Source organism: Antechinus flavipes, chromosome 5 (genome assembly GCF_016432865.1).
Source record: "Antechinus flavipes isolate AdamAnt ecotype Samford, QLD, Australia chromosome 5, AdamAnt_v2, whole genome shotgun sequence".
In the NCBI taxonomy this organism is placed as follows: Eukaryota; Metazoa; Chordata; class Mammalia; order Dasyuromorphia; family Dasyuridae; genus Antechinus; species Antechinus flavipes.
Window position 1 is genome coordinate 108,410,222 of NC_067402.1, and position 26,921 is coordinate 108,437,142.

Consider the following 26,921-nt stretch of genomic DNA (forward strand, 5'->3'; position numbering starts at 1 on the left):
ACAAGTGGCTGTTTGGCTTTTCCTTGGAAAGATTCTATGACTGGGAATTCATGAAACCCCATAGGCAATCTATCTCAATTCTGGACAACTTTTAAGTGGTAGGAAGTTTCTTCTTAAGGTAACCAAAATCTCTTTCTAATAATTTGTACCCACTAGTTACTCCATAGCTCCTTTAGCTGATATTTATGGCATGTTTTGCCTTAATTACTCTTTCCTGGATATTTTCTAGCTAATTTGTATTACTTCTAAATGTGATTCCTGGCATTAGAATGTCTTAGATGTGGTCTGCCCAGAGAACAATTTGGTGGAACTCTCTTATTTGGATGCTCTTTTGTTAATACAATAAATGTAATAGAACATTATTGTTCTATAAGAAATGATGAGCAGGCTGATTCCAGAAAAGCCTGGAAAGACTTACATGAACTGATGCTGCATAAAGTGAACAGAACCAAGAGAATATTGTACACAGCAACAACAAAATTATGTGATGAACAGCAGTGATAGACTTGGTTCTGTTAAACAATGAGGTGATTTAAGGCAATTCCAATAGCCTCTCTACATCCAGAAAAAGAACTATGGAGACTGAATGTGGATCTCAACATAGTATTTTCACTTTTGTTTTTGTTTATTTGCTTGTTGTTTTCTTTCCCTGATCTTTTTCTTTTCTTTCACCTTTTGATCTGCTTTTTCTTGTGCATCATGACAAATATGGAAATATATTTAGAAGAATTGCATATGGTTAACCTATATTGGATTGTTTGCTGTATATAGGAGGGAGTAGGGGAAGGGAGGGAGAAAAATTTGGTGGAACACAGGGTTTTGCACAGGTAATGTTGAAAATTTTGCATATATTTGGAAAAATATAAAGCTATTAAAAATGAATTTCATTAATAAAATTTAATGGCAAAAAAAGTAATCTAAGATAAATAAGCTTTTATGTTTGCTACATTGCATTGTTAACTCATTTGCTTTCAAGCTGTATCTTCTCTTTCTTGTTCTTATGCAATTGTTTATTTTAAACCCAAGATCAGTATTTTATATTTATATGAAATTTCAATTTGTTAAGTTCTATCTACTATTTTAGCCTGTAAAAATCTTTTGAATTGCTTCTGTTACTTAACTTATTAGTTAAGTAACTAACTTCCAAGTTTATATGATTTATGTCAAATTCACTTCTTGGGGTGCCTGCAATAGAGACTTATTTCCAGGGTCTAATCATTCTGAAATTATTCTGAACTTACCTATCTCAATGTTTAGTTTATCCTTCCATCTTATATATAAAAATACTGTGAGAGACTTTGTTGTACACCTTGCTAAAAATCCAGATGCAGTAGATCTACATCATTCCTGGAATCTGTTAGTCTAGTAGCACCTTTTCCATAGAAAAGGAAAGGAAGTTATTTTGGAATGACTGAGTCTTATCACCTCTTCTTAAAACTTTTAAAAATAAACTTAATAACAAGCAACAGCAAATTAAATACATATATAAAATAGGGAGTAAAATCTTACATAAAACTTTAGCATTTAATTAATTGATTGAATTAATTATTTGAATTAACAAGTAATCATTTAATTACTGATTAATTAACTGAATTAACAAGTAACAAGCACAAAATGAATTTGCTCCATATCCCTTTGTAAGTTTATCTGAAATTCTCATACTTTGGGCTTACTTATCTTTTAAAAAAAAGATAATTTTAGTCTGTATACATGCAGTTCAACTTCTGTTCATCTTGCATTGTGTCACTTTGTATCTTTGAATATTTTGTTAGAAGTTTTATGTTAGCATGGTATTCTAATATATGATTGTACTATAACTCTTCTAGCGATTCACCCAAATATTATTAGTGAAAAGCACTTCCAATTGTCTTGTATTGCAAATGATCCAGTTATTAATTTTTTTGTATAATTCTCCTTTTACTTTTTTATGAATTTTTTAGTATCCAGTTATTAATTTTTTTGTATAATTCTCCTTTTACTTTTTTATGAATTTTTTAGTATCAACTTTTAGCAGTTGAATTCCTGGATCAAAAGATATGATCAGAGGGTAGCTAGGTGGTGCAGTGAATAAAGCACTAGCCCTGAAGTCAGAAGTACCTGAGTTCAAATTTGGCCTCAGACACTTAATACTTCCTAGCTGTGTGACCCTGGGCAAGTTGCTTAATCCCAAATTGCCTCAGCAAAAAAACAAACAAAAAATATGATCATTTTCTTTTGGTTTTTGTATTGCTCTCCATAATCCATCTTTTTTGAGAAAAACTCACAAACTGGACTTTAATAAACTAGCTTGGTATGCTTTAAAAATCTATTTTATTTCCCTTTTTTTGAAAATTGAGACATTTTGAGTCTCTCCAGTATGATTATGGCCTTTCTTTTTGCTAAAACAAATACCAAGAACAGTGATGTAGCAATTGTATTTGCAAATTCAGTCTCTTGAGATTAGATCATGCTAGTCAGGTGATTTGAACTTATTTAAGGGTGATTATCTGTTCTCTTACTCTTTTGGATTTCAATTCTTTGAACCATTTTTGTCCTTTCCTTTGACATTGAAAAGTGAAGGAAAATAGGAGTGATATTTTTCCTATGTTCTTTCCATTGTTCATTATTGCCCTTCGATTTCATCATCATTGACCATCTTGTCATTGAAAATAACTTTTTAAAAGGCACTATTTATTGTCTTTGTCATTTATCACAAGCTCCAGCTCATTTTGGTTTTTAGTTTTTCTGATTCTATTTTCATAGGACTTGCAAGTCTTTTTTTATTTTTCAAATGTCTGACCCTATTTAAATGCTATTTTTATAATGTAAGTATTGATGAGTTCCTTGCCCATCTACATTGATCTTCTCTCTAGATACTTCTCCTTTTTTTCTTTATAAGGCTCATTTGTGATTCTGTCCTCAGAATTCATTTTTCAATCTCCCACCTCTTTCAAACTGATTTTCTTTTTAGAGTCTCTGTCCATGGAATCCTGTATTAATCTCTGAACTCTTTGAGATTTGTTCTTTTAAAGTTCAAGGAGCAAGTCAAACTCTGCCTGGCATTTCCTTCCTTATTTCAGTCTCTAAGGTGACATGCCCTTTGCCATCATGCACAGTCCTGTTGTTTCACTTTCTCTCGGCAAGTTTTTTCTTAGTAATGATGATCAGATTTAGAATCACAGAGCGATGAATTATTTTCTCTTCTTTTCAAAAGATCTTTTGTGGGTGAGGAATCTGATTGAGCTTCTTGTTCATTGTAGGATCCTGTCACTTGCCTGTAGCCCCAGTGGGACCTCCTTCGTCTGCTCAGCTGCAGCCCCCAGCCTCATTTCACAGATGGACTACCCAGCACTAGATAGTGGCATCAAAGGCATGAACCAAGTTCCTGGCAAGCTCTTGCTGTGGGACACTAAGACCATGAAGCAGCAGGTACATATATGGTCTTTCCCTGGATGTCTGAGCTGTTCATGGCAGCCTCTCAGCCATGTCTCCTGCCTGGCAGTCTCAGGCAGGGAATTAGCAGGCTTCGCAGCAGCAGTGTCACTTCTTATTACAATGAGCAGATTGCCTTATTTAGATGCTAGTTCTTATATTCCCAAACAGAAACAAATATCTGGTTTCATATTGATTTAATATTTATTAATGTTCTCAAACTGAGAAAGAATTTTGTGAGGTGAGAATGTGAATTAGTATTCAAGTGGACATTGAGATCAGTCTTGCAGTAATTTCACTCATTTAAAAGTTAGTCACAAAACTAGATGTACAAACAAAATACCTAATGTAGAATTATGTGTAAATTGAAATAGAAATAATTAATAGCAAGAAATTAAAGGGGATTTTCCTAGAAGATAGAAAAACTATAAGAAGCATATAGAAGAACTAAAAAATTACATGAGTCTAGGACCATTTAAAATAAAAAGGGACAAACATTGTATGTTTAATGATCCCTGATGATTTATTTGTATGACAGCTCACTACAATAACTAATATCCATAATGGTGACTAACTGATCAAGAAAAGTTTAAATGAGGTTCATTGTAATCTCTTTAAGAAGGCAGGAAAAGGGGCCAGTTCATTTAAGGAAACTGTCTCCCCAGAGAATTTAGGAGCTTAAAGTGGGTAAGCTTAGGGATTTGGAAAGTTCACTTACTTGGCACATTCCATTTTCTTGACTTCACTAGATAAATAAGGCATTAATATGACTAAACAGTCTCTAGCTTTAAAAATGACTTGTTTTCCAGATGTTCATTTGTAAACCAGTTTGTAATTTTGATAATGCTTTCTCAAAGAAACTGCATTATAAACTATTTAGGTTCATAGACTAGCTTACAAAGACCTTATAACTGAAATATATAAAATAAAATTATTAATAAAAAAAGAAAACGAAAACTAGATTCTCGCAGATGTAGAGTTCAGGTCATTTGGAACTAAATGGCTTTTGTGAGTTGATCTGAGAACTTATAACCACTTATAATGTTTTTCCTTTCAGGAAAAGTGTTTTGTGCTACATGGTAAGGAGGTAGTATAGGGATTCTACTAACTTACTCCCTCTCTTCTTTGGCAAAAATATCACAAACTGTTGGTATTAGTATACATGGGATATTTATGGCTTGTGATGTGTCTATATGGTTGTGACAAAAGGTGGCAGATGAATGTCAATATTCTTACTCTGAGCCCCATTGAAAATCTGATTTTATCTTGAGTGTTTTAGCTCTGAGTGTTTTGTTTCTTATTCAGAGTATAACTGGTAAGCCAAAAAAAAGTAAGATTATTTTTCCCCCTTTATTTTGTAAGAAAATACACTATCATAATCAACAAAAAGAAAAGAGTAAAACAAATTAGTAGCATATAATTTCCTTTTCCAGAGTCTTTAAAGCGTAGAAGAGATAATAAAACCCAAGCCCTGTGAGGGATGGAGGAACTTTATTCTTTATTGCTGTATCCTCATTTTCTAGAACATAGAAGATAACTCATTCAATTGCCTTAGTTTCCCTGGCATCTTTCAAGTCTAAATTCAGGCCTTACATTATGCAGGAGCTCTCCTCTCTTCTTTCCTTCTTCCCTTCCCCTCCCTCCTTTTTCTCTCCTTTCCTCCCCTGCCCCACCCTAGTGCCTTTTCCTTTCAGATCACTGTAAATAGCTGGTATATACCTAATTATTTATATGTTGTCTCACCTGTTCCTGAGGTGAGCACTTGTTTTTACCTTACTCCTGATACTTAGTGCAGGGAAAGTGGGCAGTCACTGAGTGAGTGCTTCAGGAATGCTGTTAGCTCTCTCTGATACTTACTGCCTATGTGGCCATGGAAGGGGGAATGTTGGAGGTGGGTGTTAGGGGGTCGTTTAACTTCATGGGGCCATTGGCAGCACCTGATCCATTGCAGAAGAGTTACTGATTTGCTTTGTTAGAGGAAATTTCTTATACATGGAAATAATGGGTTCAGACAAAAAAAAAATTAGGTTATATCATTTCAGTACCTACCTCAGTTATTATATGTGTCAACTGGGCTGGAACCAGCCTCTAACTCCTAGGTTGCCGAAGCTGAGCAGAGCAGGCTAGAGACAGGAGAGTCAGGGATCAGACAGAAGTTAAATTTCAAAGTGAGCAAAGTACTTACAAGCAGAAGTATGAGTAGATGGGCTTAACTTGGTGGTGCAAAGGCAGTGCTTTATATCATAGAAGTGGGCTGGACCATGACATAATCATTTTTAGTTCTTCTTGAGTAGCACTTCCCGGGCAGGCTCATTCCTGGGGGTTGTCTTGTAACTATCTCCAACTTGATTGTGGAAGAGTACAGAACCAGAGTTAGTGTTGTGGAAATAGGAGTGCAGACACTTAATCCTTTGGTAGCTACAAGAAACGGGGATTGTGAACATGTCGAGATGGGATATATCACTTGCTTCTGCCTCTTAGGACCCTGGAAAATAGAAGGAGCTCCTTTGGTAAACAACTGGTGCTGATCAAAGCAATACACTTTGTCAGGGAGTGAGAGCATCTGTAGTGCAAAGAACTGTTGTTATTACCAACCTCAGGACACCGCCTGCTTGCTGGGTCTTAACTCTGGGAAACAGGGTGTCTCCAAAATATTTTGACATGTGAAAAGTACTTTGTAAACCTTAAAGCTTAGTGTGAGTTATTATTAATAAGAATGAGTTGGGGATTTTGGTTTATTTTTATTTCATTTAAAAATACATATTATTTTTTATTTTAATGGTATTTTATTTTTCCAAATACATTCAAAAATAGTTTTCAAAACTTTGTGTTCCAAATTTTGCCCCTCTCCTTTTTCTTCCCCTCTCCCCAAAACAGCATGTAATTCAATGTAGGTTAAACATGTACAGTTTTTCTAAACATCTTTCCATATTTGTAAAAATTCAAGCAACAACAACAAAAGATGAAAATATCATGCTATTCATTCTCCATAGTTCTCTCTCTGGATCTATATGGCATTTTCAATCACTAAGTTTATTAGAATTGCCTTAAATTACCTAATTGTTGAAAAGAGCTAAGTCCAACACAGTTGAATATCAGATAATCTTGTTGGTATGTACAATGTTCGCTTGGTTCTTCTCACTTTACTCAGCATCAATTCCTGTTAGCTTTTCCAGGCTTTTCTGAAATCATTGTTTCTTATAGAACAATAATATTCCATATTATACCATAACTTATTCAGCCATTTTCCAATTGATGGGCATCCATTCAATTTCCAGTTTCTAGTCACTACAAAAAGGGCTCTTCCTTTAAGATCTCTTTGTGCTATAAACCCAGCAGAAGTGCTGCTGGATCAAAGGGTTTGCACAATTTGATAACTCTTTGGGCATAATTCCAGATTGGTAAATTTTATTTTTAGACATCACCATCACCAAGGCATGGACTGGTTCATTTTAGAAAGAACACAAAGGATTTGGAGTCAGAGAACCTTGATTGGATTTCTATTCTTACAGCTCATAACATATGTTAGGCAAGTTCCTTAACCTCTGAAGGCCAGTTTCTTCAGTGGTAAAACCAGCAAGTTGGATTCTATGACCTCTCTGGTCCCTTTCTAGCTCCAAGCCTATCAGCCTGTGCATTATTTGTGGTGAATGTGCCCCAGCAAATGTCGGGGAGTCTCAGGAAAGACTATTCATCACAGTACAGAGGCTGATTGCAGTATAATTCACAATCATCACTTTGGCCAGGGTAGTGATCCTTAGTGCCTCTCTCAGCAGCTTGTACATTGTACTTGGAAGAGCAACCTAACATCTGTTGATAATTCTTTCTTACAGCTCCAGTTCTCCCTGGATCCAGACCCCATTGCTATTAATTGTACTGCTTTCAACCACAATGGGAACTTGCTGGTCACAGGGGCAGCTGATGGTGCCATTCGGCTCTTTGGTGAGTGGTTCTGTTCAGGGAGATTCATGTCTTGATTGTCTCAGAGCTGTGACAGACTCTGGGTCCATGAGGAAGCATAGCCAAGGCTCAGTCTGTGGGGCTGCAGTAAGATCCTGGGTGCTTTTTGGCCTGTGTGCTTTTGCATAGTATAAGCTTTCTTATGGTGAAACATCCATGTTAACCAGTGGGGAGATGGGGGAGTTGAGAGGTAGTGAGGTTATTGATTCTTCCATTTGGAGTCTCAGGGATTGCCTTGGGTGTCAGCCCATCTGTGACCCAGTGAGATATGCATTTGATCCTGAAGCTGAAAGTGCTATACTACTTACTTATGTTTGGGGGGTTTACTACCTCTTTACCTCCTCTCTGTAAATTTATTCTACATAGAAGAAAAGAAGGCAAAATAGTGAAGTATAAGGAAAAGTGTGAGTTTGCCTTTGGTTCATTTTTCAATTGTATTTTTGACAGTTTTTCAGTCTGAATAGACAACCCTTAGTTTCTAGCTGTTCATTGATTTATAAGACTCTCTTTTGTTTGGGGGCCATCACTTCTTCCCAGGGACATGAGTTTCTTAACTTCTTTCATTCAGGAAGGACAGTAAGAAATCACTGACTAAAAACAAGACATCTGGTCTTTGAACTTGGAGTAAGAAATCTTGATTTTGTGTCTTGACTGACATTACTGTGACCTACAAAATGAGGGAATTATTGGCCTCTAGAGTCTCTTCCAATTTTCACTTTCTTTGATCTAGAAGACAGGAGTAGAACTATTGAATGGGGTCCCAAGGCCAGCTCTTTACACATTGTCTTGGGAAGGAGGGTCTCTTAATTATTAAAGTATAGTGGCTTAGGATCATTGACTAAAAGGGCCAGTTCTATAACTTGTTTTCTTTCTTTTTTTTTTTTTAATTTTTATTTAATAATTATTTTATATTGACAGAATCCATGCCAGGGTAATTTTTTTACAACATTATCCCTTGCACTCGTTTCTGTTCCGATTTTTCCCCTCCATCCACCCCCTCCCCTAGATGGCAAGCAGTCCTATATATGTTAGATATGTTGCAGTATATCCTAGATACAATATATGTTTGCAGAACCGAATAGTTCTCTTGTTGCACAGGGAGAATTGGATTCAGAAGGTATAAATAACCCGGGAAGAAAAACAAAAATGCAGATAGTTCACATTCGTTTCCCAGTGTTCTTTCTTTGGGTGTAGCTGCTTCTGTCCGTCATTTATCAATTGAAACTCAGGTCTCTTTGTCAAAGAAATCCACTACAATATCGTTGTCGAAGTGTATAATGATCTCCTGGTTCTGCTCATTTCACTTAGCATCAGTTCATGTAAGTCTCGCCAGTCCTCTCTGTATTCATCCTGCTGGTCATTTCTTACAGAACAATAATATTCCATAACATTCATATACCATAATTTACCCAGCCATTCTCCAATTGATGGGTATCCGTTCATTTTCCAGTTTCTATCCACTACAAACAGGGCTGCCACAAACATTTTGGCACATACAGGTCCCTTTCCCTTCTTTAGTATTTCTTTGGGATATAAGCCCAATAGAAACACTGCTGGATCAAAGGGTATGCACAGTTTGATAACTTTTTGGGCATAATTCCAGATTGCTCTCCAGAATGGTTGGATTCGTTCACAACTCCACCAAGAATGCATTAGTGTCCCAGTTTTCCTGCATCCCCTCCAACATTCATCATTATTTTTTCCTGTCATCTTAGCCAATCTGACAGGTGTGTAGTGGTATCTCAGAGTTGTCTTAATTTGCATTTCTCTGATCAATAATGATTTGGAACACTCTTTCATATGAGTGGTAATAGTTTCAATTTCATCCTCTGAAAATTGTCTGTATAACTTGTTTTCTCAGATATGCAGCAGCATGAATGTGCCATGAGCTGGAAAGCTCATAGTGGGGAAGTCTATTCTGTGGAATTTAGTTACGATGAAAACACTGTATACAGCATTGGAGAAGATGGAAAGGTAGGTTGGCTTGTGGTATTGATGGATGGGGGTTGAAATACTTCTTAGGGAAAACCTGCTTGTCTTGAGTTTTATTAGCAGTAAAGATATTCATGACTGGGTAACTTTATTTACCCAGAAAAATTAATGTTTCGCCCTCACAGGGATGGGTTCTCATGGATTCTAAGGGTAACCATTTGCTTCCTTTTTTGCTTCTCTCTCTTCTTCAATAGCCCATATAGCTTCAGTAGCCCATATATAACTGTAGGTGGCAGAAATCAACATCATAGTTCTGCTATTGTGGCCCTCTTGTAAATTGTCCAGATCCCTGAAACATTTTTTTTAACCTGGCATAACTTGCTTCTGAGGGCCAAATTTTTAGGAAGAAAATAAACTTACTAAATTTTGGCTTCCATTAAGCCAGAGTAACACCAAAGGTATTTCTGGTGGCTCTGATGATCTCTGTGCTTCTGATGCTAGATGGTCTTTATTTAAATAGCTTTAAGTGAAATTTTTATTTTTTACATTATATATATTTCCCACTGTATTCTTTCACTCTTTGCCTAGCTCCTTCCATAGAACCCCACCTAATAAAGAATTTTTTTTAAAAAAGAGGAAAGTAAAAAATAATTATCAAAATTAACCAACATAGTTGAAAATATCTGACATGTGAAGTAATCCACACCCATTGTCCCCATCTCTCCAGAGAAATCTGGGATTATTTTCTCATATCTCTTCTTTGGAACTAAGCTTAGACATGATGATTTTACCACCATTCATTTTGGTTGTTTTATTGTTCATTAAGTTCCTATTGTCATAGTTATCATGTAGGTTGTTTTCCTAGTTTTTCGTTTTTCAGAAGCTTGCTTCTTATTCTTTGTAATTCCAGTTTATTCAGTGGAACATCCACAAAAGTGGCCAGAAAGTATCTGAATATTCCCTTCCCATGGATGCCACAGGCCCCTTTGTGTTGTCGGGTTACAGTGGATACAAGCAAGTCCAAATTCCACGGGGTCGTCTCTTTGCATTTGATTCTGAGGGAAATTACATGCTGACTTGTTCTGCTACAGGGGGCATCATCTATAAGGTAACAAGGTTGAAATAATAATTCCTGAGTGTTTCTCTTGAAGGTCTCAAAGTACCTTGAAGATCGAAATCTATCTTCTTGTGATCTTTTGGGTGGATGGATACCCTTTATCTGGATTTCTGTCTCATTTGCATTTGAGCTTTGGCTGCCTGCATCAGTGCTTGGTACTTCTGGGGTTCTTTGTATCGGTGTTGTGCTACCTGACCATGGCTGCAGAGTTCCAACCCAAACCTGCAGAATGGATCTCCTTGTGTTCTCACGCGAAGATGATGCAAGGAGACTGAGACAGCAGTTGCTGTTCTCTGACCTCTCTCCTCTTCCCTCTGCCTCCAATTTATTTCATTCCCATTCTGCAACACCTGTGTCAGCAAAGGTTGCCTTGTAACTCCTTCACTTGTTATGATCCACAGCTGTGAAACTTCTTGGAAAATTGACCTGTCCCTTAACATATCGGAGCCACTCTGCCCATGTCTTTTGATCTGTCTGGGATTGTGAGGAAGAGACAGAGTGGTGCTCTTGCAGAGTTGAGACAACATGTGGTGGAAAGACCTTTGGGCTAATGTCCATCACTAACTAGCAGCTGCCCGAATTTGGGCAAAGGAATGTTAATTTTAAAAAATGAAAGTAGTTCAGAAAAGTATGTTGGAATCAAAGTCCTAAACAAATGAAATATGTTGTATCACTTTCATAAATCAGCTTGATACAGGCTCATTAATAACATGGCCTTAGTGGTTATAAACATATGACAATCTTTTATCAGGATAGAATCTGGTGCTATGATGAATGCTAGAACTACTTTTCTACTTGATACATTTTCTACTTGTATAAGATATTATATTTAAGCTCTAAACACTAATTCTTTATGATTGGTGGGAAGGAGGTGAAGGTTTGTATCTATTCTGGAAAACCAAACCAGAGTCCTCAAGGATCCTTGCTCAGGTTAAGTATGCATGTACACAATAAAAGTGAGGTTTGGTCATTTAAAGCAAGCAGATTCCTTCATTTCTGGTAGCATCCAATTTCAGACTCCTTTTATTTATTTATCTCTTTTTTCTTGTTTTCTTTTGCAGTTGAGCAGTGATGAGAAAGTCCTGGAGAGCTGCCTGAGCCTCGGGGGTCATAGAGCCCCAGTGGTCACAGTAGACTGGTGCACAGCCATGGACTGTGGGACTTGCCTTACTGCTTCCATGGATGGCAAGATCAAGCTGACAACTCTGCTGGCTCAGAAATTCTGACAGGACATGAAGCCAGAGAAGCATTATAGAATGTTTATGGAATCAGTATTAGCACGAGATTAAGATCACACAGAGAGAACACTATTGCCCTTAGCTCTCTGGAAAAACTGGCAGGTTTATTATGACAAATTGTCAGCCAGCTGGGGGAGCCATAGGGATCAGGAGGCCAGAAAAACTGTTGATCCTGGATATTCACAAACTCTAATGCTGCCTCAAGCTCCCACTGGGCTGTGGAAGACAGATTTCTGGTGACTTTTACTTTGATTCCTGTGGACATTAACAGTATTTTGTGTATAGACAGTTCTTGCTTTTAAGTAAGTGGTCTTTTTCTCAGACCTCAACATAAAATGATTTTTACATAATGCAAATTTGCCCATGGATTTGGGTAAGAGAGGAAGAGGAGCAGGAATGGGGCTGAGCACCAGGGCAGGGAGGGAGGTGCAGCATAATCAGTTCAGGGACATGTGGGGACCAGATGAAGAAACAAGACCAGGAGGAGGAACATGAAAGGGCAAGGCCAGCCATATGAGGACCTGACTGGAACCAAGAGAAAGACCACTCCAGGGAGGCAGACAAGTTGGGTCTGTACAGGAACATAGACAGGAGAGGATACTGAGAGAATAGGCAACATGTGGGAGCCAGACCCTTTCTTCCCCATTGTGGATGGGCAGACACATGGGTGATTAGAGCAAGGCAAAGATCTTCTCTTTTCGTGCTGGAAGTCTCACACCAAGTATGGAAGTGGTGGTCTCTGTGTGTCTGTTCTGCTTTCACTTGAAAGGCTTGTTGAGTTTTTGGTTTTTGATTGTTTTTTCTTTTTGGGAGGTGAGGGGTTGAGATGGGAGCCAGACCTTGGAGTCAAGAAGCAAATTGAGTGAGCAGGTGAGCCCAGTACTTATTATACAGTCAAGTTAACATAAGTTTCTCTTTTTTTGGGGAAAGTATTTCTTTCAGAATTCTTTATTTAAATTCAAATTTGCATAATGTGAATTTATGTAAAGCGAGAATTGTCTGTATATTTACACATTTCTTCTCCCTTTCTTAAAAGAATGTTGTTCTCACTGTGGTGTCTTTCTGTAGAAGTGATAATGGAGAAGAAGCTGCTTCTGTATAAGTCTTTTGGATGACACCTGGTTGTGATCTTTTAAATTATTTAGAAAGTAGAAGCATTATCTTGGGAGTTTAACTGTCTCAACTCCCAGAGAGAATTAAGATGAAACATGATGGTGTGGTATAATGGATTTGAAATCAGCAAGATGGTAGTTCAGTCCTGTCTCTGATGTTTACTATCTCTGTAACCCTGCACCTCAGGCAACTAAACTAGTATAGACTGGTGGCAGTCTATTAACGGAGGATTTCACATAGTGATGAAATCTCAGATCTTTAAATATTCGTTTTACTTAAATGGTGAGCTTTCCCATAGTATTTGTCAGACTAAAAGGATTTGAGATCTTATTTTATTGTAGAGATGAGGCTATTTATGTACAGTCAACAATCTGTAATTCTTACTCAGTTGATCTCCATTCCACATGTGCATCTATCTAGGTTATATGTTCTATATCTCATTTACTCTGGACTATATCCTAGATGTATCCTAGGTATTTTTGTTTTCAGAAAGTTTTGTGAAGGGATATGGTCTTCCTTTGGAAAAAGGATATATGATAGATCATAGAAGATCTTTGATGGAGTTAAGATCTTTTGCTTTTACCACTGTAGCTATTTCCACTCAGCCTTTTCATATATTCTTCTCAGTGATTGTCATATCTTTTAGCTTATAAAGATGAATAGTCTTCGGACTTTGATCTTAATTCTTCTAGACCTCCCTCCATCTCCTCTGTGCAGATAGAAGAGTACTGTCTTTATCCACTTGCAGTTGAAGGAACAAAGATGATGATTTGTCCAAGTGGTCAAATTTGGTGATAAGAATTCAGATGAGTAGCCAGGTTTTTCATTGGTACCTTAACTAAGAACCAAGCATTAAGCAGGTCTGATGCATGTCCTTGAATTCTGGGTTCCTTTGGCAGGCTTATAGTCCCTTCATATGTTAAGGGTAGAAACCAATCTCTCCTCTTCTTCCATAGTCTGTGGTGAGGGGAAATAGCCCATTGGTACTATTGTAGCTGTTGCAGTAGCAGGTCTGGAACTTGTATAGACAGCTGATGAAATAATAATGATAATAATAGTTAGCATCTGTAAAACTTTAAGGTTGGCAGAGTATTTTACACATGTTTTCATTCAATCCTTACAAAGACCCAGTGAGGTAGGTACTATTGTTATCTCCATTCCACAGATGAGGAAATAGACCATGAGAGGTTAAGTGATGTGGCCCAGGCTTACCCAGCCAGTAACTGTCTGAAATTGACCTCAGGTCAAGAGCTCTTCCCACTCTACCTAGTATTGCCATTGAATTAGGCTCACTAAAGGGATTGACTGGAAGATGACTGCTATTGAGACTGACAAGGTAGAAGCACAAGCTCATGACCATTCTCCACTGCCAGAAGTTGGGCTGGTTCTGTCTCAGTTCTGGAGCTGCAGTTCTGCGTGATGATAGGAAGATAAAGAATAAATCTAGGACTTCATTCTGCTTGGTGATGAAGGAAAAGTGAAAGAACTGAAATACTGAAGCCTTCAAACTGAATCTCACTTTTGATTCTTCTTGACCTCTTGCACCTGAACTATTTGCCAACTCCTTTTCATTTCACCTTGACCTCTCATTTGAAAAAAAAAAAAAAATCCCATTTGTCTCAGTTCTAATAGGGGGTAGAGTATGAGTCTTGGAGTCAAGAAGGTGGGAAAGCTTGTCTCTAATGAAGGTTATTTGATCGAGGTCTAGTCATCCAACTTTCACACATCAGGCTACTTATTAACCCTTCTATGCCAAGTTATTGACAGGTTATAATGGGTATTGGTGTTCTACTGACAAATCACAGGTCAAGAGACCTGTGTCTTGTTAAGTCTTGTTAAGTGGACGTTCCATCTTCAGAAGAATAGGTCATATGTTTCCATTCTTAAACTCCCCTTTAGATTAACCCCATCTACTGCATCCACTGTGTGAGTATCCTGGTTCAGACTCTCAACTATCATCTTCTGTCTCTTCTGTAATCTTACATATAGACTTCTTATCTGTAGTTTTCCCCCTTTACAATATACATAACACACTGCTAGTTCACATTATCTTAATGGGGCTTACTCCTCTGCCCTAAGCTCTGTGAGTTTCCATTATGTACTTAATATAATCCTTAACATTGGTATTCAAGGCTCTCTACAGTCTGACTTTAAAAACTACCTTTTCCAGACATCTGAACTGCTCATTTCCCATTCTTATTCTGTCTTCATCTTGTCTTTAAGAATCAGTCTGTTACTTGCCTCATGAAGCCTGCCTTCTTAGATTCCCCTGCTACCTTCCCTCAAATATATTATGGCACTTTTTTTTGTTATTGGTGGAAGAGGGACCTCTTTTTGCACTTACAATTCTGCCTTGTATTATAGATATTAGTGTACTTACCTTTTCGCTCCTACTTCCCCCTTATTAAATTTGTAAGCTTCTTTGGAGCAAGGGCTTCATTGTTTTTCACATTTGTATCTCAGTGCCTTGCATATAGTAAAACCTTAATAAACAAATTGAATTTGTTGAATTCTGTGGCTTTACTGGGCACTGAGGAATGACAACTTTCAGGTAAGTGTATTAAAATTCTTAGCTTCACCTAAGAAGCTTAATCCTGATGGGAGTTTTGCATTCTGGTTCAATAAGAAACAAACAGTGTTAAAAGATTTTGGAAAAGAATTTCTGGCAGAAATGACAAGGGAAAAGACGAGAAATTGTGCGCTAGATAAAGCGCTGAGGATTTTGCTAACAGTGGCTGGGATAATTGCATGTAGTGGGAGTGCAGGTGAGGCAAGAGAATATGATGAGAATTCTGAGCCTTATCTACAAGCAAAGGCCTTATCTATGAGAACAGGAGTAGTCTCGAGAGAAAGTAAATTGAGTCCAAATCTTGGCATTTCTTGAATTACACACCAAGGTGTTTGGATCTCTGGTAGTCAACGTTTTGGGAAGCTATTTAAGGTTTCCGAGGGGAGTGGCAGCCGGAAGAAAAGTACACCTGAGAGTCCAACCCATCTCACATACAGCAAGATCTTTGCTTCCTTGAGGACCAAGGGTTTCAGATCTCTGAGACAGTTGTCTGGGGTTGGAGTGTGTGACCCAGGACGGGAATTATGGCATGAAATTAGTGACACCCGATAGAATTCAAACCAGTGATCCCTGTGGGTGGCCTCCTCGTCTGAGCCCCTTTCTAGCATGACACCACTGGGACGTTTCAACTTTTCTCTACTCTTCAAAGACTTTTTGAAGTCTTTCAAAAAGATAGGGAGAGGGAGACAAGAGTCAGATCGTACTAACCCAGCTGGCCATGCTCCTTTTTCAGCCTCCAAGTAGGAGACAGCTGGCCTTTCTTACAGTGGAAGACCCACACGTCGAATTTTTTCCAGGAGACTCTATGGAATCGGTTTGGGGGGGGGGAGGGGAGAGGCACGTTTTGGGGGTTTCCGCGGGATTTCCTGTCATTCTCCTCTCACTTTGCAGCCGAGAGCTAATGCACATGCTTGGCTCCCAAAGACTGCCCGACTGGTCCCGCATAGCCCTCCAAAGAGGCACGAGCTGCGGGCCCGGGACCCTCAGAGAGCCCGAGGGCTGTCTCGGCTACACGGAAACAGAACTGGAAATTCTTAGCACTTAAAAAATAGAGGTGTCCCCGGGCCCGCGGTGACCCACAGACAGTTCCTAGGCCCCGTGTCTATCCCTGGTTAACTCCACCAGGTGGTGGAACACGACTGGCAAGGAGTCTACAACACGAGACTCGATCCGCCACGCGAGTCCCACTAGCACGCATTTAAGAGCAGTTAAATCCGGAAGCTTCGGACCGCGCCGGAGACGGAAGACCCGCCCCTTCACGCTTCTTTTACTGCGGAGGAAGTCCCGGGAAGGGAAAAATGGGCGTGACTCAAGGGGGCGGAGCTTACGGAAGCCGCACGGCCTCGTGTCCATCTGCAGGGGGCGCCCCCTTCTCAGCTTCCGGAAGTAGCTGCGGCTCGAACGTCGGGGCGGAGCTGGGATTCAGCCCTCAAGTGGAGGAGGCTCGAAGCCGGGAAGGGGCCCCTAACGGTAAAGGAAAGCGGATACACGATTGGGGCCAGCTTGGGGCCCGGGCTCTGCCTTCCCCTGAGGAGATCGGCCGAGCCCCACAGACCCGAGGAGCGGGGGGACAGGGATCCTAGCTGAATCCGCCGGATTCTGGGGGACAGTCTGAGGCCGGCAGCACTGTAGGAGCCTCACTAACTCTTGTATAAGAACAGGAGACTCCCAAACTGAGAGAAGGGGGCACGGACCTCCAGGCTCCCGGGAGCACAGAGGCCGCCAGCGCTTGGGTGGGCCGGCCTAGGCCGGAGCTTGATTGACACCTTGGCTCAGTCATTTCCCCGCCCCAGGCCCCTCTTTATATCTGACGGGGCTGCAGTAGGTGGACGCGGCCTTCAGTGTCCGGGCCGACCTCCCCCCTCCTCCCGGCCCCGGCGAGCTAACGGGACCAGCCGCGGGCAGGTGAAAGGAGTGGAGCTTAGGAGTTTGGGCACCGGACCGCGGCTGTCGCGGGACAGTGCTATCCGGGAGAAGAAGGTCGGCTTCGGTGAGGGGGTCGCCCGCGTGAAAGCGGGGCTCCGCCAGGCCGGGTCTGCCCCTGCTTGGTGTGGGATCCTGTGCTAAACCTCTCCACCCCCGCCCTAAGTCTAACGTTTCTGAGATTGTCATCGAATCGTGACTCTTGATAACCCCGTGGAGGGTTTTCTTGGGTAGAATCTGTAGGGCTCTGCCTTTACCCCTTCCAATTCATTTATAGATAAGGAAACTGAGGCAGAGGGTGAAGTGAGTGGTCCTGGGCCAGCCAGCTGGTAAGTGCCTGGGGCTGGATTTGAATTCGGGGAAGGCCCAGCACTTCCTCCGATGAGCCCCCAGGCTTCCCCAGCAAGGTGGTACAGGAGGGGCAGGACATTGTGGTGGCCACATCTGGGAAGGCCCTGCAGCCGGGAGCACTGCAAGGAAGAGCGGGAAAACCCCGATAAGGTGCCAAGCTAGAAGGGAATGAATGATGAACCCAAGTCCCAGTCCGTGGATGGAGTCGCTAAATATTATACACAAGGCCTCCACACAGATAATACTGTCACAATGGCAAGATAAGCCCAAGTGAAATCTCTTCTCTGAAGCCTTCCTTGATACCCTCTGCCAAAGATGATCTCCTTTGAACTCTCTTGTTAACTTTGTTTTATATCTCTCCTGTGGTGCTTATTTTATTTAGAAGCAATGTTTGTTAACATAGAAGGCACTTCTACCTTGTGTTAGGCAAGCACCGTGCTAAGAAAACAGATTTGATTTTTGTTACTCTGACAGGTGATTGGCTTTTACTACCTTGAAACGAGCCATCAGTGGGTGTTATCACCTGTGGCACTACCTGCATTCTGAGCACTCTGCCTGGCTCAGGCCTGGGAGTCTGGAGAAATGGCAAATGTACAGCCTGAAAGTAAAAAGAGGGACCTTCCTCCATGGATGACAGCCCAGGTAACTGAGAGGAAATCAGTCCCAGTATGGAAATCAACTAAGAGGAGAAAAACCGTGGCACAGTCAGCAGATAAATCATCAAGGTGAGCTTTGCAGATTGCTGTCGTATAGCAGGAAAACCTTTTCAGTTGTGAGTGAAATTCTACAAAAGGGCAAACTGAGGCTTATTTCTCCTAGCAAGAAAATATTTCATTCACAGGACATGAAACCTGAGATTGAGATGGGTCAATAATATAGTCAGAGACCCCAAATAAAAATACTACTCCTTTGTATAGGTTTTGGAGAGTGCAGAAGGAGGAATAGAGCAGAGTAGGTGACTTCATGTGGTGGAAAGCAACCTGATTGTTACATAGCTGAGTCAAGAGAAACAGCCTGATTGGCTGGAAATTTGTAATGAAAAGCTAGCAATAATCCCCTCCCTATTTTGAGACTGAGAAGTGTTCATTGTTTGACTCCATCTGGGCCTAAAATAAGGTCCAGACTTGAAGGATATCTTAGGAAGATAGGGAAGATTTCCCTTTCAAGACTGTTTGTTTCTTTGCATGCCTCATATTTCCTCCAATTTCTATCCTCTGGGGTGATACAAAATGATTTGCATTTTTCTTTCTGACTACCCTTGAAATACTCAGAGTTCTCTTTTGATTTTTATAACACACCCATACACACACACACACACACACACACACACACACACAAAACTCCTTTCTCTCTCAGATCTTTCTGGCTTCTACCATTCTCAGACAACTTTATTCAGAAAATATTTCATTAGCATATGTACTGCAAACAAAAACTTTGTGGGACCTGTAACAATGTAAAGGTAGATGAGATGTAGTGACTTTCCATGAGTGCTTCTTACAGAATCAGCTATCATTAGAAAATGTAGTGAATGTTGATGAGAAAACAGGTATCATCCGGACACATAATTAATTGTATTATTTTTAATTGCTTGAATAATTTAACTTCTCTGTTGTGTATATGTGTGTCTTTAAAAATTTATCATTTGGATCTATGTGAAGGGCATACTATGGGGAGAGGCAAGGGCTGAATGGTGATTTCTTATTTAAATTCCTTCATCTTAGCTCCTTAGACTCCAAATCCTCTGGGCAGCAGGCTGTTCAGATCAGAAGGATGTGATACTTTCATTATTGACAGGTAGATTTGGGAATACACTATTCTCAGCTCTACTTTCTCTTTTATGTATCAATCTGGCACTCACTTTGCTTCTTTTTCAGTCTTCCCCCTGTACGAACGGTGTACTTCATGAATGAAAGTGAATTGGTGGACATTGCTCTGGGTATCTTGATTGAGGTAAAAAGTTTTTATTTTTGTGGATCCCAATTGATATCTTTGTGAACAGAGCATCTTTAATATTTAATGTTAATAAAAATAGATATTAGCATTTCTGATTGCTTTAGCATGATCTACTTGAGTGTTGGAGTAAAGAACAAACATTTATTAAGTACCTATTATGTGTCAGGCCTGTGCTAAGCACTTTACAAATATTATTTTATTTCATCTTCATAGCAGCCCTGGGAATTAACTGCTGTTATGATCCTTATTTTATAATTGGGGAAACCAGCAAACAGGAATTAAGTGATTTGTCCAACCTCACACAAAGGTAGCTGAGATTAATTTTAACTCAGATCCTCCTGACTCCAGGCCCAGCGCTCTGTCCATTGTGCCACCTAGTTGCCTATCTAATATCATGGTCTCCAACACTGTTTTAATTGTGCATCCCTGTTAATGATATTTTTCCCTTGTGGAGTAGAATGGTGTTGGTAGTGCTGATTTTCCCAATGGGATCTACATAGCTTGTGCTGTAGACACTTGGGTGGGAGTTAGGTTATAACTGCTCTGTAACTGTAACAGTTCAAAAGGGAGAGGTTGCATAGCCCTGGGAGGGGTGGAAGGATACAAACTCCATGAATAACTATTGTGAGGTGGGTGAGAGGTCAGGTCTCTGCACTCTTTGATTGGTTGATCACATACCTCTTGGAGTAAGCCACAACCTGCTTGGAGTTATGCCATACTTTGGAGGACTTTCATCTGGAAGAAGGGGAACTGGACTTGACTAGAAGACCTGAATTCAAGAGCTGTCTTTCACTAGTTGTGAAATTTTGGGGAAAAAAATTTCTTTTCCTTATTTTTTTCATCCATAAGAGTTATCCTTAAAATGGTGGGACATTCTTACATTGCTTATCTTACAAAGTAGTCATGAGGGGCCATCAAGATAAAATATGCCTTTTTTGGTACCTGGAAAGCACCATATGACTATGATGTAGAGGACAGAAGGCTCAATTTCTATTCTTGACTCTGCCACTGATCAGTTTGGGGAAGGGCTAGTTACTCATCACTTTAGGTCTTAGCTCCAAATTTACAAAGTGAGGAAGTCTAGAATAGAAATTCTTCAACTTTTTTGTAGCATGGACCCTTTGACAGCCTGATGAAGCCTATGGACTCCTCAGAAATATGCATTTAAATATTTGATAAAATTCATGGAATTGCAAACAAAACCAATTATATTGAAATAAAAATTTAAAAAATATGTTTAAAAGCAGTTTCACAGACACCAGATTAAGAACCCCTGGACTAAATAATCTATTGGTCTTTTCAAGCTTTCTTAGTTTTTTACTTTTTAAAAATGATACTGTCAATCATCATTCTTCTTTCCCCAACTTCTCACGTTTAATAATGATGATGATGATGATAACAGTTATTGACAGGTGGTTTTTTGTGTTTTTTTTAAAAGCACTTTTAAGACTTGTGGAGTATTTTCATTGCATTCAGTGATTTGGTCCCTGAAGTATCCCCATTAGAGAGTCTGTATTTCTCAAAAGTCTCTAACTCTCAGGCACATAGAAATTAATGTCCTTTCCATAGGCAGCCAGCCAGTAAGTATTGACTGGGATTCCTAAGTCATGGTCTTTCCTGATTCCAATCCAGAATTCTCTGTTGCTTTATGCAGTCTGTCACTACACTCATCTTTTTGACTTGACCCACACATTCTTCTGTCTACTATGTTTATGTGTCCTTATACAGACTTAGATAAGGAAAAACGTAGATGTCTTTGTGTGCATCTTTATGATATAGCTATTTACTTTGTCATGGCTATGGTATTTTTGTAGAGGGAAAAATAAAGAAGTAGGAGAAGAATTTTGCCATTGTACTGTATCTGATTAATGGCCCAAGAATGAGCTGCTGTTCATTCCTTGAGTTCTTCTTTCCTTGAATTCCTTTAAAGTTCTTTAGTTCTGTTCATTCAAGGAAGGACCTGCCTCGTGAAATTACTTTTTTCCAAGTTCTCCTTTCTTCTCTTTTGGATTAGAAGCTTGACTTCTTGAACATTCTTTCCTTCTCACTTTCTAGTATTAGCTTCTCTCCAGAAGTATATATAGGGGGTGGAGTGGAGGGTGTTGGGGAGGGAATATGGATGGGTGTAGAAGATAAAAAGAGGAAGGGAATGACTCATGGCCCAGAAATTACCCTAAACCAGCAAGAATTTTGTGTTCTATGTAAACAAACTAGGATGTAAGTAAAAATACTGTTCTTATAGTTTTTTTCCCCCCTCTTCAGTGCGGTAAACAGGAAAAGCCTTTGGAGCACACATTGCTGCTGGGAACTGATAAGGCCCAAACCACACAGCCTGAATCCTCCTGGGCTTCTGAGAGCAGTAGTGATGGAGAGGAGGAGGTGAATGATACCCCTCAGACAAGTCCCTCAAGCAAGCAGGAGTATTCAGCCTCTGGCCACAAAAAAAGTTCAGAAGATGAAGAGGATGATGATGCATTAAAATATGTGAAGGAGATATTTTTCAGTTGAGAAGATAAATGAATTCAGAGAATATTTTGCTTTGGGTATATTGGGATGATTCCTTGCCCTAGTTGCTAAGTTTGCCCATCAGGGAATGCAGTGCTACACCCTATGTTTCCCCATGCATCCCTTTAGATGAGGTCTCTCAATCTCAGAGTTTTAGCCCTGGGCAGTGAAATCAAGACAATCCAAGTTGGTAATAAATTGATGATCTAGTAGTGAGTCATTAAGTCTGTGGCCAGGAAAGACCTCACAGTTACTCTGCTTTCAGTATTAAGCATCTCAGGTCTGTGGTTACCTTATCCTGAGGGTAATCACATACTGGGGGAAAAAGTCAAATGTATATAAGACTAATTAACATGTATTAGAGAAACAATTTATAATGGACAGTGGGGAAGGAGACAGATATCTATGTTGGTCAGTCCATATTTTATTATTTTCCCTGCAGGAAAACCCCTGAGTATGGATCAGACTCAGTTTATGGCTTTTTTTCAACCGCAAAAGCAGCTAGTTAGATGAGAGAAGTAGAAGGGGCCAGGTTAGGTGATTTACTTCTCAGTTGGTGTTGCACAGTGACGTGACTTTGTGGAAAAAAAGGCAAAGACCTGCTTAATTCTACCCTTGTAGGGAATTACTTCATTATCACCAGGGAAATTTTGAAAAATGGGGAGATTATCCCAGCCTGTGCAAGCTATCTTCCTAGAAGAAAGCAGATAATAATCAAGCCTATTTTTTGTGGGGAAAACTTGTCCCCCTTCACTGGAAAGGAGCTTGGAACCTAAAGCCAACTTTTGGTAATTAGGGCTTCCTGGTGCAACTGAGGACTGAACATTGGAAAAGAGAAGTGAATGCCTGGACAACACTGATCCTGTGGACAGTTTCATGATGATGAATACTTTTCAGAGATGCACTGGATTTTGTACTTGGTACACCTCAGTGCCCAGGGCATTATGTGTGAACCATGCCTTGGGCATCACCCACTGGGAGCCCCAAAACACCTGGATGCTGATACTAGCGAGGCTGAGCAAGCCAGAGCAGAGGAGCCCTCACCTGGCTATAGGGAGAGACTGCTCTGGAAAAGGACATGGGCAATGTTTCCTGTTACTCATAGAAAACAGCGCTGAATTTGGAGTCAGAACCTAGTTTCAAATTCTGTTCTACCACAAAGTAATCTGCATGACTAAGCAAGTCACTTCACCATTGAAGTCTTCAGTTTTCTCATTGTAAATTGGGGGATTTGACCAAATGACCTCTGATGTCCTTTTCAGCTCTCATTTTATGGTCCTTTACTAGAAAGTTGATAAGATTCCTTTCATTTGATGCTTTACCCTTGTGGCTGCACTGGTCTCTCAAAAACTAATGGTTGCTTTGCAGTAGTACATCCGGAAAAGATAGTTAAAAAGTGAAGTGGTAGAAAAAAACTTCAAAAAAAAAACAAACTTTAAATTTCCTTCCTGACATAATATACATCTCTCAAAAATCAGAACAGATTGAAAAAAGATAATGGGAGGTTGAATTCGTTAAAGAAAACTAGTGATTTGTAGAAATAATTTTGGTCATTAAAAAAACCCAACTGAGTATATTTTCACTAAGACCAAGAGTTGACTTTTTCAGTTGTCAGTGACTTCAGGTCTTTCAGAATCAGAGGGTATAGCAGAAAGCATCAGATTTGGAGTCAGGTTTACCTCGAGTTCTTATGTCCAGACTTGGCCACCTGTTAGCTTACATGACCTCAAACAAGTGACTTTGCTTTTTTGATGCTTAGTTTCCAGGTTTATAAAATGGGGACAATGTATGCCACTTACCTCAGGATTTCTGCAAGGAAAGCATTTTGTGAATCATTAAGATCTATATAACTGAGTAATTGCTGTTCTTATTGTGATGTGGCTGGTGTACTTTCTCCAGAGTTGCTAACCACACCCACTCTTAGTTTCAGCCAACAGACTTGATGATTTGCTATGGCTAGAAAATTTATCACCTGCTGGCCATCTCGATAGGCTCTCTGTTGATGAATTTTTTTTGGACTTAGGCAAAGACAATAGAGAGAAAATCCATTGGCTCCATCACTGAGTCCTCTCTGAAAGTATTTTTAGTTAGGTAGCATCATAGATCTTGTCATTCTGTGGTCTTCAAAAATCCATTGTCTCTATACTGTGATGAGATATTAGGGTAGGACTTTGGGAGAACATAGGATAAGGCTCCTGTAGTTTCATTTTCTTAGAGAATATGGCTGACAAAACTTCCTCTTCCACCATAGTTTGGCATCTTCTCTCCACCTCAGAGAGAATTGTCTAATGTACTAAATGATTAAGTGGTTTGCCCTGATGTCAAATAGCCAGCATGTATCAGAATTTGGAAAGCTGGACATGAACTCTGGCCTCCCTAGCTCAAGGCCATCTCCATTTCTCACATCATGGAGTCATAGTTGTTTTTCACTCAAGACTCCATGGGGCCAGTGGGGAGGAATATTGGAGATATATAACTAGGTGTGGCAGGTCATCTGAGTCAGTGGCAAATTGAAAGGGAGGAAGATCACTTTATGTTCCCTGCAGGGCCCATTGAAAAGACCTTATTATATAAGAAGCCAGCCTTATTCTTTGCTGCTTCTGTGGCTCAATGATTATCAACGTGAGTAATATTTCCATGGATACAAATAGAAACTCAGATATGCCTTCTCAATTGATTCTAATTCAAATGAAAGAAAATGAACCTTCCTCTGCTTACCTGATACCAGAGCCCCAAAGACTATTTATGATCCTTTTTGTGAATCCTCATTTTTGCTGTAGGATTGGCCTTGATGTTTTTCATGATCTTGATGTTTATATTGCTTCTTGCATGCAAATAATTATTGCTTCTGTATTTCCATTATCTAGAGGTGTGACTGGGTGAAAATTCTTCTGCCTCCTCTCATATTTTAATTCCCATTTATTTTAGCACTATCTCTTCCTAGTTCCTACCCTCTGTTTTTTCCTTCCAGTGTGCTTTCTGTAATTGATAATTTTTTATTTATATCTTTATATAAATATATTTCTAATATTTATATTTCTATTGCTTCACTGAAATTTCCTACTGTAGTCCCATCTGTACCTACCTCCTTTCAGAGAGTCATCCCCTGTAATAAAGTGTATAAAAAGAGAAAGAAAAAACCTGAAATATCAGAAAGTTGGACATTATATAAAATATTAAAATTTTATAATATTCTCAGTAACTTTTTTAAAAAATAAATTTTCATTGATGCCTGTTGTCTTTATATATCACTTAGGTTTTTCTTTGTAACCTTTATTCAACAAAGTTTTACTTTACTTTCTGTTAAAACAAAGGACTCTCCCAGGATCTTAATCATGTCAACTAGATGTAGAGATCCTTAAATATCAGGTTGAAGGATTTTATTTTCAGTAGGCAATTGGGAGCCACTGATAGTTTTTTAAGCATGGGAATAATGTGGTCAGACTTGTCGGGTATGGGAAAATTAAGGAACAAAGTCAAATTTATTTTGTGAAATGAAGAGAAGGGAATATGGAGAAAAAAAATGTGGAGGTCTTTTGTCATGGCTATACAAGGGATTCGTACTTCATTTTGGCCATTTACAAGTAGTTGGATATCAGTTTTTGGTTAGTATTTAGATAGCTGACAGTTGTCAATTGTAAATGTTTAACTTCTCTTCATATAGGATTAGTTTTTGCAACTAGAAGGGACAAAGATATAAAAATCAAGGTTGAAAAAACACATTGGGAAAGGATCTTGACTTCCCTTAGGCTACCCAGTTGGTAACTTATGGGATATTGAACAATTTTTCAATAGTGCATTATGGAGGACTAAAATCTACTTACCTTTAGATACATATTTCCTCAAAAGAAAATGTACTTAGATATAGATTGGGTTAATCTTGGATGTTTTTCATTAGTCATATTCTTTGGTTTATACTCCTTACCTAAGTTTTTTCCTCGGGATGCATTTGATTCATTTTGTCCCTACTTTGGATTTCTGAGATGAATATCAAACTAGTTTCATGTCTAGGTTTCTGCTACACAACAAAGAAGATTTCTCCTTAAGTATTTAAGCTAACAAAACATCAAGTATGGAACAGTCTTTAATCCATCAACAAAAAAAGGATATGTATCTTTGCCCATAAACACTAAAAACACTGCTTATGTATGCATAGTTTGTCCTTCATTCTTGGAGAGGACAATGACATTAAGGAGGTGATGCCATGACATACAAGTGAATTAAATTTCAGTGAGGGAGGCTGTGCAAGGTTACCTGCCTCACTTTCCCTTTGAGAGCCAATCTGGATTTAGTGGCAAGATATAGATCAAGATGACTGGAGTTGATCCTATTTTAGTATAGTATATACAGTAACTATGTAATATTCCAAACTTAAGTACTATTCCCAGCTAGAGGTATAGAAAGGAATCAGAGTTGCTAGAGTGTCAGGCAGCCCACTTCTATATACCATGGTATCCTCACTTCCCAAAGACTTAACATAGTCCTCCAGACTTAGTATTTGGTGAGCCATCTCTTTTCCTGCTTCAACAAGCAAAATGTGCTTTTTTAAAATTTTGTTTTAATAGTATGTTACTTTTCCAATTACATGTAAAGATGGTTTTCCACATTTTTGTTAAGTGCTTGGGGATTAATCAAGAATCCCCAATCTCCCATGTCTTCACTGTCCCCCTAAATTTGACAGTTCCAGTGAAAGGGAAGGTCTGGGTTTATTACTCCATGTTGTGGCCCTCTGTATTCCTTTGTTTTAGCTTCTACTTTGGTCCTGCAATTCCATTATTCTTTCTCTGCTGCTTCACTGATTCTGACTAAATTCCTACAGCTCCTAGCTTGCCCCAGGAATTTGCCTTTG

At 39.3% G+C, this 26,921-nt stretch overlaps 2 protein-coding genes across 2 annotated transcripts in view; both read left to right on the top strand.

The window, feature by feature from the left end:
• The window catches only part of WDR91 (WD repeat domain 91), a 33,661-nt gene extending 18,380 nt beyond the window's left edge, over positions 1-15,281 (top strand). Inside the window, exons 11-15 of the mRNA XM_052000566.1 lie at positions 3,240-3,408; positions 7,245-7,353; positions 9,233-9,345; positions 10,214-10,411; positions 11,482-15,281. Coding sequence (XP_051856526.1) covers positions 3,240-3,408; positions 7,245-7,353; positions 9,233-9,345; positions 10,214-10,411; positions 11,482-11,646 — 754 coding nt within the window. The 3' untranslated portion in view covers positions 11,647-15,281. The remainder of the gene's footprint in view (positions 1-3,239; positions 3,409-7,244; positions 7,354-9,232; positions 9,346-10,213; positions 10,412-11,481) is intronic.
• Positions 15,282-16,149: 868 nt separating this feature from the next.
• Positions 16,150-25,321, top strand: CYREN (cell cycle regulator of NHEJ). Its single transcript, XM_052000579.1, has 4 exons — positions 16,150-16,810; positions 18,089-18,339; positions 19,489-19,564; positions 21,830-25,321. The coding sequence occupies exons 2-4, from the start codon at positions 18,197-18,199 to the stop codon at positions 22,073-22,075; spliced, it is 465 nt and encodes a 154-aa protein (XP_051856539.1). The 5' UTR covers positions 16,150-16,810; positions 18,089-18,196; the 3' UTR covers positions 22,076-25,321.
• Positions 25,322-26,921: the final 1,600 nt, after the last annotated feature.